Source organism: Saccoglossus kowalevskii, chromosome 16 (assembly GCF_978046115.1).
Source record: "Saccoglossus kowalevskii chromosome 16, keSacKowa6.1, whole genome shotgun sequence".
Lineage (NCBI taxonomy): Eukaryota > Metazoa > Hemichordata > Enteropneusta > Harrimaniidae > Saccoglossus > Saccoglossus kowalevskii.
The window spans coordinates 5,698,887-5,711,844 of NC_140656.1; the positions used below are offsets into that span (position 1 = coordinate 5,698,887).

At 40.4% G+C, this 12,958-nt stretch overlaps 1 protein-coding gene across 1 annotated transcript in view; it reads right to left on the reverse strand.

The window, feature by feature from the left end:
* Positions 1–1,250: 1,250 nt before the first annotated feature.
* LOC100313714 (purinergic P2X-like receptor) overlaps positions 1,251–12,958 on the reverse strand; it is a 36,940-nt gene continuing 25,232 nt past the window's right edge. The window contains exon 11 of the mRNA XM_085490843.1: positions 1,251–2,254. Within this exon, the coding sequence (XP_085346969.1) occupies positions 2,213–2,254 (42 nt within the window). The 3' untranslated portion in view covers positions 1,251–2,212. The remainder of the gene's footprint in view (positions 2,255–12,958) is intronic.

The following is a 12,958-nucleotide window of genomic DNA, read 5'->3' on the forward strand; positions in this document are numbered from 1 at the left end:
ATAACCATATTATAAACTTCATGGTATACTATATATGGCAGACAAGTTAGAATATTTAAAAAGCCAACAATGCTAGGCAAGACAGTTTATTTAAATTAATCTTTTAGTAATACATAAGTTATTTTGCAATACCTTCAATTTTACTTGTCTTGATTATGGTAAATGTTCGAAAACAAGCATTGTATTTATGTCAATTGTTAATATATGGACTATCATGATTGTTTTTTTCAATTGAGCATTCTTTATATATATTTGATATTCTAGTGATTTTTATTGATGTACAGTCTATTTTATTATTATACATCTGTCAAAGTAACGCCATAAGTTACAGCGTGCCGTAATTTTGCTGTATTTTACGGGGTATTTTCATCCTAGCATACAAGAAAATGCGAATTCCAAATATGGAATGATTACGCGCGTAAGCGTCTTCTAATAATAAAAACAAACATGGCTGCCATCGGGGTTTGACCGGACTCCACACAAAGACGTTCGCTGATTCTGTTCTAAACTTTTTGGATTTCGGCATTCCCAAGGTGTAACCTTGGAAGGAAAAGATGTATAATAATAAGGGTATTACGAGAATACCTTAAAGCATGCACCAATACAGTACAGTTGGAGTATCGACTGACGCGCGGCGTTACGTAAAAAATATAGTTTAACGAGAAATACTGATTTATTGGATCAATGCAGTTTTAGATATAATAATTCTATATTCTGTTCTATATGACATAGATTGAAACTGTTCAGAGCCGATTTACAAGTGTATGTGTAACTTTGCGGGGGCAAGATTATTAAAATTGGAGGCAAAATAATAATCTGAAATACACTTAAATATTAATGTAATATTACGGCTAAGTTTGGCGCAAGGCAGACAAAGAGAACAGAAGCTTGAGAATAAATTACGTACAAATGCCACCCAAACTCAATTATGCTCTCTGATCAATCATAATTTGAATACAAACTTTATAGTAACACTTTTACTCAATTCCAATTAAAAGTGTCACAGCCAATGCATTTCACACGCATTTTATAGATCACATTTTGAGCATGGTGAACCGCAATGATGTGTCGCTTCAAAAAGACAATTACATTGATTGTAACTGCAAGTGTTCTAATCGTTCATCGTAAGATTTTGCAATAACACTGCTGGAAGTGATAGAAGTGAAGTGTATGTGTACATAAAATTATGTAGCGTGTGATGAATGTAATGAGAGGGATTCTGAAATCGAGTAATCATTGAATCGCACCAATACAATATTTACAATGTTTAATCAATTTCAAAACAAATTGGCTAACTATTTAAATAATTTGATTATTGCTTGGTCCACTTTATTGAATATATATATATACACATCATTTCTCTATACGTTGTGTACATAAAACGAATTACTTTAAACAAATAGTAGACAATACATCCTAAATTGATGATATGTATATATTTATGCCACAGTCCCGAAAATTTAAACAATAATAAATAATAAATCGCTAGTTGTTTACATTGTATTTGTGATCAGCGTGCGATGTGCATTTTGTATAACTTTCATTCAGGTCGGTTCACAACAACAAAATCTCAGAAGTACAATTTTTTGTACTTTTCGGATGATTCTAAGTTGAAGATTCTCTGCCAATACAGCATTGACAGAATGTATGATATAAAAACATACTGATATATACCAGAATATAAATAAATACATTATGTGTTAACACCACAAAGTAATTAAGTTGTATTAAGTATTAAGTAGTACAAACGCTAAAGTTTTGTTTCCATAAACTAACATTTGTTTTGACTGTTAGTTCTGTTCTAGTGTGTATGGTTGTTTCTCTTTTCCAGATTAATTCTTTTCATTAACATGTTTTTGTTTTTCAGTAATAATAAAAGATACTTTCAAATTTGAAAGCACTATACATTCACTTTCAAATGTTTAAGATTAATTTGAATATATTCCCAATCTGCTCCTAGGTTAACATAGTATCATACTATTTATAGTAGAAATGTTATGTTCAACATAAAGTTACATACATGAATATGCTAGTATTAATTAAAGCATTCGATATAAATAACATTTAATTAATCTGTGTTAATTATCTGGTAAGAAAATATATTGTTCTCTTGATTTACTTTGACCATCATTGATTGCACATGAAACTTGAATTGCTGTCTTCATCCACTTTTAATAATCACTCATCATCATCTTTGGAGGAATTTGGATTCTTACTCCGTGACGTCTCTTTTTGAAGTGCTGTCATACAGTGTCTATAATAAAACAATAAGCAGCAAGTCATTGACATGACAAAGTTCCTGTTATGCATTTGTGAAAAAAAACTGTACCAGTCTGCCATTTTCAAACTTACAAGTATGTATAAAATTCCAAATGATAAAATTTTTTGCTTGATTTTGATGATATTTATCTTTAAAATGGTTATTATTGGGCATCTTGAATTGGATCATGAATCAAATGCTTGTACATTTGTGTGACATAATGTATATGTGAAGTCTGAACCTGAGTGGGAAAGAAGTGCCAAAGATAAAAGCATTCCTAAACAAAATGGCCATCAGTCGGTCATTTGTAAACTGATCTGAAAAACAAAATGACATACAACAATATCTGCCCAACATTTAACTACACTAGAATTTTACATGTCTTCAGGTACTATTATGTAACAATTTTGATGATAACAATTATTGAACTGATTTTGTTATTTAAAGAATGATTGATGAAGCATGGACAGAATAGAATGACTGAAAATAATACCAAGATAAAAATTAGATAACATGTACAGTAAAGTAATAAATCATAAATTTGGACAATAATGTTAATCATAAAACAAAAGTGATGACTTTAAATTTGCAGAATGCCTGCATTAGATTGAAACTCAGCCACATCAGCTGCAATAAATGTATTTATTTACACAGGGGTGTCCTACAAAGCATATAGTTTAGGTGGAATTAACCTACATAAACATAAATCAATATCTTTTACATTTAAATTAATGATACTTAATATTGAAATATTTATATAATAATATGATGACATGCATGGTATTTGAGATATTCAGTTTATCATGCTGGTAAATAATGACTGGATCATGCACATATGATATGAGATAATAATATGAACAGATGATACAGCAGTAAATAGCATTTTTAACACTAAACAATAAAGAACATTAATGTATTTAAACTCCATAAACACCCCTTTTATAAAACACATAGCCACAAACATTTCCTAGCAAAACTTACCTTCATATTTCCCCCAAATGACTACAAATTAGTATGAAAAAAGGAACAAAAATATTAGTGAACTAACAGTCGTGCAAAAATAATTTAATAAAATAAAATGTGTGATAGATGAACAATTAACAATGAGAGAAAAAAAAACAATTATTACAAAGGTGTTAATTGTTATTAACATATAACACATGACCAAAAATGCAAATAATACACGTTTTGTACAGCTATGGATCACTTTCTATTAGAGATTCCATAAATATGTCAGAGATGAAAAAGCTGACCACAAGAGCCATGATAGCTGGATTATTACTAATTAGATTTATTAAGATACCTACTATGTTTAAATATGCATAAATATGGTCTGATTAAATTGTATTGAGCAATGCAAACATTACTCAACAGTTTGAGTGGAAAGCCTGGGTGAGAACCTGCTATTTACAAAAACCTAATTGAGATATAATGATTAAATGAATTGATCCACTTTGGTTTGTGGGCTACATACACATCATATACCATATATACTATGTTCACATATTAAATGGTTAGACCATATTTCTCATTACTCCATGGGTTCACACGCCAATTGGTTGGACCACCTTTGACTTCTGAGTTCATACGCCAATTGGTTAGACCACCTGTGACTCCTGGGTTCATTACACCAACTGGTTAGACCACCTTTGACTCCTGGGTTCATACACCAATTGGTTAGACCACATTTGACTTCTGGGTACATTCACCAATTGGTTAGACTACCTTTGTCTCCTGGGCTCATACACAAATTGGTTAAACCACCTGTGATTCCTGGGTTCAAACACCATTTAGTTAGACTACCTATGTCTCCTGGGTTCATACACCAATTGGTTAGACTACCTTTGACTCCTGGGTTCATACACCCATTGGTTAGACCACCTTTACCTCCTGGGTTCATACACCAATTGGTTAGATTACCTTTGACTCCTGGGTTCATACACCCATTGGTTAGACCACCTTTACCTCCTGGGTTCATACACCAATTGGTTAGACCACATTTGACTTCTGGGTGCATTCACCAATTGGTTAGACCACCTGTGACTCCTGGGTTCATACACCAATGTTTGAGACCACCTTTACCTCCTGGGTTCATACACTAATTGGTTAGACCACCTTTGCCTCCAGGGTTCATACACCAATTGGTTAAACCACCCGTGACTCCTGGGTTCATACACAAATTGGTTAAACCACCTTTGCCTCCTGGGTGTATACACCAATTGGTTAGACCACATTTGACTTCTGGGTACATTCACCAATTGGTTAGACTACCTTTGTCTCCTGGGCTCATACACAAATTGGTTAAACCACCTGTGACTCCTGGGTTCAAACACCATTTAGTTAGACTACCTATGTCTCCTGGGTTCATACACCAATTGGTTAGACTACCTTTGACTCCTGGGTTCATACACCCATTGGTTAGACCACCTTTACCTCATGGGTTCATACACCAATTGGTTAGACAACCTTTGACTCCTGGGTTCATACACCCATTGGTTAGACCACCTTTACCCCCTGGGTTCATACACCAATTGGTTAGACCACATATGACTTCTGGGTGCATTCACCAATTGGTTAGACCACCTGTGACTCCTGGGTTCATACACCAATGTTTTAGACCACCTTTACCTCCCGGGTTCATACACCAATTGGTTAGACCACCTTTGCCTCCAGGGTTCATACACCAATTGGTTAAACCACCCGTGACTCCTGGGTTCATACACAAATTGGTTAAACCACCTTTGACTTCTGGGTTCATACACCAATTGGTTAGACCATATTTGACTCCTGGGTTCATACACCAATTTGTTAGACCACCTGTGACTCATGTGTTCATACACCAATTGGTTATATTGCCTGTGACTTCTGGATTCATACACCAATTGGTTACACCACCTTTGACTACTGGGTTCATACACTAATTGGTTAAACCACCTTTGACTCCTGGGTTCATACACCAATTGGTTAGACCACCTTTGACTCCTGGATTCATACACCAATTTGTTAGACCACCTGTGACTCCTGTGTTCATACACCAATTGGTTATATTACCTGTGACTTCTGGATTCATACACCAATTGGTTACAGCACCTTAGACTCATGGGTTCAAACACCAATCCGTTAGACCACTTTTGCCTCCTGGGTTCATACACCAATTTGTTAGACCACCTGTGACTTCTGGGTTCATACACCAATTGGTTAGACCACCTGTGACTTCTGGGTTCATACACCAATTGGTTAGACCACCTTTGTCTCCTGGATTAATACACCAATTATTAAGACCACCTGTGACGTCTGGGTTCATACACCAATTGGTTAGACCACTTTTGATTCCTGGGTTCATACACCAATCGGTTAGACCACCTGTGATTCCTTGGTTCATACACCAATTGGTTAGACCACCTGTGACTCCTGGGTTCATACACCAATTGGTTAGACCACCTTTGACTCCTGGGTTCATACACCAATTGGTTAAACCACCTATGACTTCTGGGTTCATACACCAATTGGTTAGACCACCGTTACCTCCTGGGTTCATACACCAATTGGTTATATTACCTGTGACTTCTGGATTCATACACCAATTGGTTACAGCACCTTTGACTCATGGGTTCAAACACCATTTGGTTAGACCACTTTTGCCTCCTGGGTTCATACACCAATTTGTTAGACCATCTGTGACTCATGTGTTCATACACCAATTGGTTATATTACCTGTGACTCCAGGGTTCATACACCAATTGGTTAGACCACCTGTGACTTCTGGGTTCATACACCAATTGGTTAGACCACTTTTGACTCCTGGGTTCATACACAAATTGGTTAGACCACATTTGACTTCTGGGTGCATTCACCAATTGGTTAGACCACCTGTGACTTCTGGGGTTATACACCAATTGGTTACACCACCTGTGACTCCTGGGTTCATACACCAGTTGGTTAGACCACCTGTGACTCCTGGTTTCACACACCAATTTGTTAGACCACCTGTGACTCCTGAGTTCATACGCCAATTGGTTAGACCACCTGTGACTTCTGGGTTCATACACCAATTGGTTAGACCACTTTTGACTCCTGCGTTCATACACCAATTGGTTAGACCACCTGTGACTTGTGGGTTCATACACCAATTGGTTAGACCACCTTTGTCTCCTGGGTTAATGCACCGATTGGTTAGAACACCTGTGACGTCTGGGTTTATACACCAATTGGTTAGACCACTTTTGATTCCTGGGTTCGTACACCAATCGGCTAGACCACCTGTGATTCCTTGGTTCATACACCAATTGGTTAGACCACCTGTGACTCCTGGGTTCATACTACAATTGGTTAGACCACCTTTGTCTCCTGGGTTCATACACCAATTGGTTAGACCACCTGTGCTTCCTGGGTTCATACACCAATTGGTTAGACCACCTTTGACTCCTGGGTTCATACACCAATTGGTTAAACCACCTGTGACTTCTGGGTTCATACACCAATTGCTTAGACCACCTTTGCCTCCTGGGTTCATACACCAATTGGTTAGACAACAATTGACTACTGGGTACATTCACCAATTGGTTAGACTACCTTTGTCTCCTGGGCTCATACACAAATTAGTTAAACCACCTGTGACTCGTGGGTTCAAACACCATTTAGTTAGACTACCTATGTCTCCTGGGTTCATACACCAATTGGTTAGACTACCTTTGACGCCTGGGTTCATACACCCATTGGTTAGACCACCTTTACCTCCTGGGTTCATACACCAATTGGTTAGACTACCTTTGACTCCTGGGTTCATACACCCATTGGTTAGACCACCTTTACCTCCTGGGTTCATACACCAATTGGTTAGACCACATTTGACTTCTGGGTGCATTCACCAATTGGTTAGACCACCTGTGACTCCTGGGTTCATACACCAATGTTTTAGACCACCTTTACCTCCCGGGTTCATACACCAATTGGTTAGACCACCTTTGCCTCCAGGGTTCATACACGAATTGGTTAAACCACCAGTGACTCCTGGGTTCATACACAAATTGGTTAAACCACCTTTGCCTCCTGGGTTCATACACCCATTGGTTAGACCACCTTTACCTCCTGGGTTCATACACCAATTGGTTAGACTACCTTTGACTCCTGGGTTCATACACCCATTGGTTCGACCACATTTACCTCCTGGGTTCATACACCAATTGGTTAGACCACATTTGACTTCTGGGTGCATTCACCAATTGGTTAGACCACCTGTGACTCCTGGGTTCAAACACCAATGTTTTAGACCACCTTTACCTCCCGGGTTCATACACCAATTGGTTAGACCACCTTTGCCTCCAGGGTTCATACACCAATTGGTTAAACCACCCGTGACTCCTGGGTTCATACACCAATGTTTTAGACCACCTTTACCTCCCGGGTTCATACACCAATTGGTTAGACCACCTTTGCCTCCAGGGTTCATACACCAATTGGTTAAACCACCTGTGACTCCTGGGTTCAAACACCATTTAGTTAGACTACCTATGTCTCCTGGGTTCATACACCAATTGGTTAGACTACCTTTGACTCCTGGGTTCATACACCCATTGGTTAGACCACCTTTACCTCATGGGTTCATACACCAATTGGTTAGACTACCTTTGACTCCTGGGTTCATACACCAATTGGTTAGACCACCTTTGCCTCCAGGGTTCATACACCAATTGGTTAGACCATATTTGACTCCTGGGTTCATACACCAATTTGTTAGACCACCTGTGACTCATGTGTTCATACACCAATTGGTTATATTACCTGTGACTTCTGGATTCATACACCAATTGGTTACACCACCTTTGACTCCTGGGTTCCTACACTAATTGGTTAAACCACCTTTGACTCCTGGGTTCATACACCAATTGGTTAGACCACCTTTGACACCTGGGTTCATACACCAATTTGTTAGACCACCTGTGACTCCTGTGTTCATACACCAATTGGTTATATTACCTGTGACTTCTGGATTCATACACCAATTGGTTACAGCACCTTTGACTCATGGGTTCAAACACCAATCCGTTAGACCACTTTTGCCTCCTGGGTTCATACACCAATTTGTTAGACCACCTGTGACTTCTGGGTTCATACACCAATTTGTTAGAACACCTGTGACTTCTGGGTTCATACACCAATTTGTTAGAACACCTGTGACTTCTGGGTTCATACACCAATTGGTAAGACCACTTATGACTCCTGGGTTCATACACCAATTGGTTAGACCACCTGTGACTTCTGGGTTCATACACCAATTGGTTAGACCACCTTTGTCTCCTGGGTTAATACACCAATTGGTTAGACCACCTGTGACGTCTGGGTTCATACACCAATTGGTTAGACCACTTTTGATTCCTGGGTTCATACACCAATCGGTTAGACCAACTGTGATTCCTTGGTTCATACACCAATTGGTTAGACCACCTGTGACTCCTGGGTTCATACACCAATTGGTTAGACCACCTTTGACTCCTGGGTTCATACACCAATTGGTTAAACCACCTATGACTTCTGGGTTCATACACCAATTGGTTAGACCACTTTTGACTCCTGCGTTCATACACCAATTGGTTAGACCACCTGTGACTTGTGGGTTCATACACCAATTGGTTAGACCACCTTTGTCTCCTGGGTTAATGCACCGATTGGTTAGAACATCTGTGACGTCTGGGTTTATACACCAATTGGTTAGACCACTTTTGATTCCTGGGTTCGTACACCAATCGGCTTGACCACCTGTGATTCCTTGGTTCATACACCAATTGGTTAGACCACCTGTGACTCCTGGGTTCATACTACAATTGGTTAGACCACCTTTGTCTCCTGGGTTCATACACCAATTGGTTAGACCACCTGTGCTTCCTGGGTTCATACACCAATTGGTTAGACCACCTTTGACTCCTGGGTTCATACACCAATTGGTTAAACCACCTGTGACTTCTGGGTTCATACACCAATTGCTTAGACCACCTTTGCCTCCTGGGTTCATACACCAATTGGTTAGACAACAATTGACTACTGGGTACATTCACCAATTGGTTAGACTACCTTTGTCTCCTGGGCTCATACACAAATTAGTTAAACCACCTGTGACTCGTGGGTTCAAACACCATTTAGTTAGACTACCTATGTCTCCTGGGTTCATACACCAATTGGTTAGACTACCTTTGACGCCTGGGTTCATACACCCATTGGTTAGACCACCTTTACCTCCTGGGTTCATACACCAATTGGTTAGACTACCTTTGACTCCTGGGTTCATACACCCATTGGTTAGACCACCTTTACCTCCTGGGTTCATACACCAATTGGTTAGACCACATTTGACTTCTGGGTGCATTCACCAATTGGTTAGACCACCTGTGACTCCTGGGTTCATACACCAATGTTTTAGACCACCTTTACCTCCCGGGTTCATACACCAATTGGTTAGACCACCTTTGCCTCCAGGGTTCATACACGAATTGGTTAAACCACCAGTGACTCCTGGGTTCATACACAAATTGGTTAAACCACCTTTGCCTCCTGGGTTCATACACCCATTGGTTAGACCACCTTTACCTCCTGGGTTCATACACCAATTGGTTAGACTACCTTTGACTCCTGGGTTCATACACCCATTGGTTCGACCACATTTACCTCCTGGGTTCATACACCAATTGGTTAGACCACATTTGACTTCTGGGTGCATTCACCAATTGGTTAGACCACCTGTGACTCCTGGGTTCAAACACCAATGTTTTAGACCACCTTTACCTCCCGGGTTCATACACCAATTGGTTAGACCACCTTTGCCTCCAGGGTTCATACACCAATTGGTTAAACCACCCGTGACTCCTGGGTTCATACACCAATGTTTTAGACCACCTTTACCTCCCGGGTTCATACACCAATTGGTTAGACCACCTTTGCCTCCAGGGTTCATACACCAATTGGTTAAACCACCTGTGACTCCTGGGTTCAAACACCATTTAGTTAGACTACCTATGTCTCCTGGGTTCATACACCAATTGGTTAGACTACCTTTGACTCCTGGGTTCATACACCCATTGGTTAGACCACCTTTACCTCATGGGTTCATACACCAATTGGTTAGACTACCTTTGACTCCTGGGTTCATACACCAATTGGTTAGACCACCTTTGCCTCCAGGGTTCATACACCAATTGGTTAGACCATATTTGACTCCTGGGTTCATACACCAATTTGTTAGACCACCTGTGACTCATGTGTTCATACACCAATTGGTTATATTACCTGTGACTTCTGGATTCATACACCAATTGGTTACACCACCTTTGACTCCTGGGTTCCTACACTAATTGGTTAAACCACCTTTGACTCCTGGGTTCATACACCAATTGGTTAGACCACCTTTGACACCTGGGTTCATACACCAATTTGTTAGACCACCTGTGACTCCTGTGTTCATACACCAATTGGTTATATTACCTGTGACTTCTGGATTCATACACCAATTGGTTACAGCACCTTTGACTCATGGGTTCAAACACCAATCCGTTAGACCACTTTTGCCTCCTGGGTTCATACACCAATTTGTTAGAACACCTGTGACTTCTGGGTTCATACACCAATTGGTAAGACCACTTTTGACTCCTGGGTTCATACACCAATTGGTTAGACCACCTGTGACTTCTGGGTTCATACACCAATTGGTTAGACCACCTTTGTCTCCTGGGTTAATACACCAATTGGTTAGACCACCTGTGACGTCTGGGTTCATACACCAATTGGTTAGACCACTTTTGATTCCTGGGTTCATACACCAATCGGTTAGACCAACTGTGATTCCTTGGTTCATACACCAATTGGTTAGACCACCTGTGACTCCTGGGTTCATACACCAATTGGTTAGACCACCTTTGACTCCTGGGTTCATACACCAATTGGTTAAACCACCTATGACTTCTGGGTTCATACACCAATTGGTTAGACCACCTTTGCCTCCTGGGTTCATACACCAATTGGTTAGACCACATTTGACTTCTGGGTACATTCACCAATTGGTTAGACTACCTTTGTCTCCTGGGCTCAGACACAAATTGGTTAAACCACTTTTGACTCCAGGATTCATACACCAATTTGTTAGACCACCTGTGACTCCTGTGTTCATACACCAATTGGTTATATTACCTGTGTCTTCTGGATTCATACACCAATTGGTTACAGCACCTTTGACTCATGGGTTCAAACACCAATCCGTTAGACCACTTTTGCCTCCTGGGTTCATACACCAATTTGTTAGACCACCTGTGACTTCTGGGTTCATACACCAATTGGTTAGACCACTTTTGACTCCTGGGTTAATACACCAATTGGTTAGACCACCTGTGACTTCTGGGTTCATACACCAATTGGTTAGACCACCTTTGTCTCCTGGGTTAATACACCAATTGGTTAGACCACCTGTGATGTCTGGGTTCATACACCAATTGGTTAGACCACTTTTGATTCCTGGGTCATACACCAATCGGTTAGACCACCTGTGATTCCTTGGTTCATACACCAATTGGTTAGACCACCTGTGACTCCTGGGTTCATACACCAATTGGTTAGACCACCTTTGACTCCTGGGTTCATACACCAATTGGTTAAACCACCTATGACTTCTGGGTTCATACACCAATTGGTTAGACCACCTTTGCAACCAGGGTTCATACACCAATTGGTTATATTACCTGTGACTTCTGGATTCATACACCAATTGGTTACAGCACCTTTGACTCATGGGTTCAAACACCGATCCGTTAGACCACTTTTGCCTCCTGGGTTCATACACCAATTTGTTAGACCATCTGTGACTCATGTGTTCATACACCAACTGGTTATATTACCTGTGACTCCTGGGTTCATACACCAATTGGTTAGACCACCTGTGACTTCTGGGTTCATACACCAATTGGTTAGACCACTTTTGACTCCTGGGTTCATACACCAATTGGTTAGACCACATTTGACTTCTGGGTGCATTCACTAATTGGTTAGACCACCTGTGACTCCTGGTTTCACACACCAATTTGTTAGACCACCTGTGACTCCTGGGTTCATACGCCAATTGGTTAGACCACCTGTGACTTCTGGGTTCATACACCAATTGGTTAGACCACTTTTGACTCCTGCGTTCATACACCAATTGGTTAGACCACCTGTGACTTCTGGGTTCATACACCAATTGGTTAGACCACCTTTGTCTCCTGGGTTAATGCACCGATTGGTGAGATCACCTGTGACGTCTGGGTTTATACACCAAATGGTTAGACAACTTTTGATTCCTGGGTTCATACACCAATCGGCTAGACCACCTGTGATTCCTTGGTTCATACACCAATTGGTTAGACCACCTGTGACTCCTGGGTTCATACTACAATTGGTTAGACCACCTTTGTCTCCTGGGTTCATACACCAATTGGTTAGACCACCTGTGCCTCCTGGGTTTATACACCAATTGGTTAGACCACCTGTGACTTCTGGGTTCATTCACCAATTGGTTAGACTACCTTTGTCTCCTGGGCTCATACACAAATTGGTTAAACCACCTGTGACTACTGGATTCAAACACCATTTAGTTAGACTACCTATGTCTCCTGGGTTCATACACCAATTGGTTAGACTACCTTTGACTCCTGGGTTCATACACCCATTGGTTAGACCACCTTT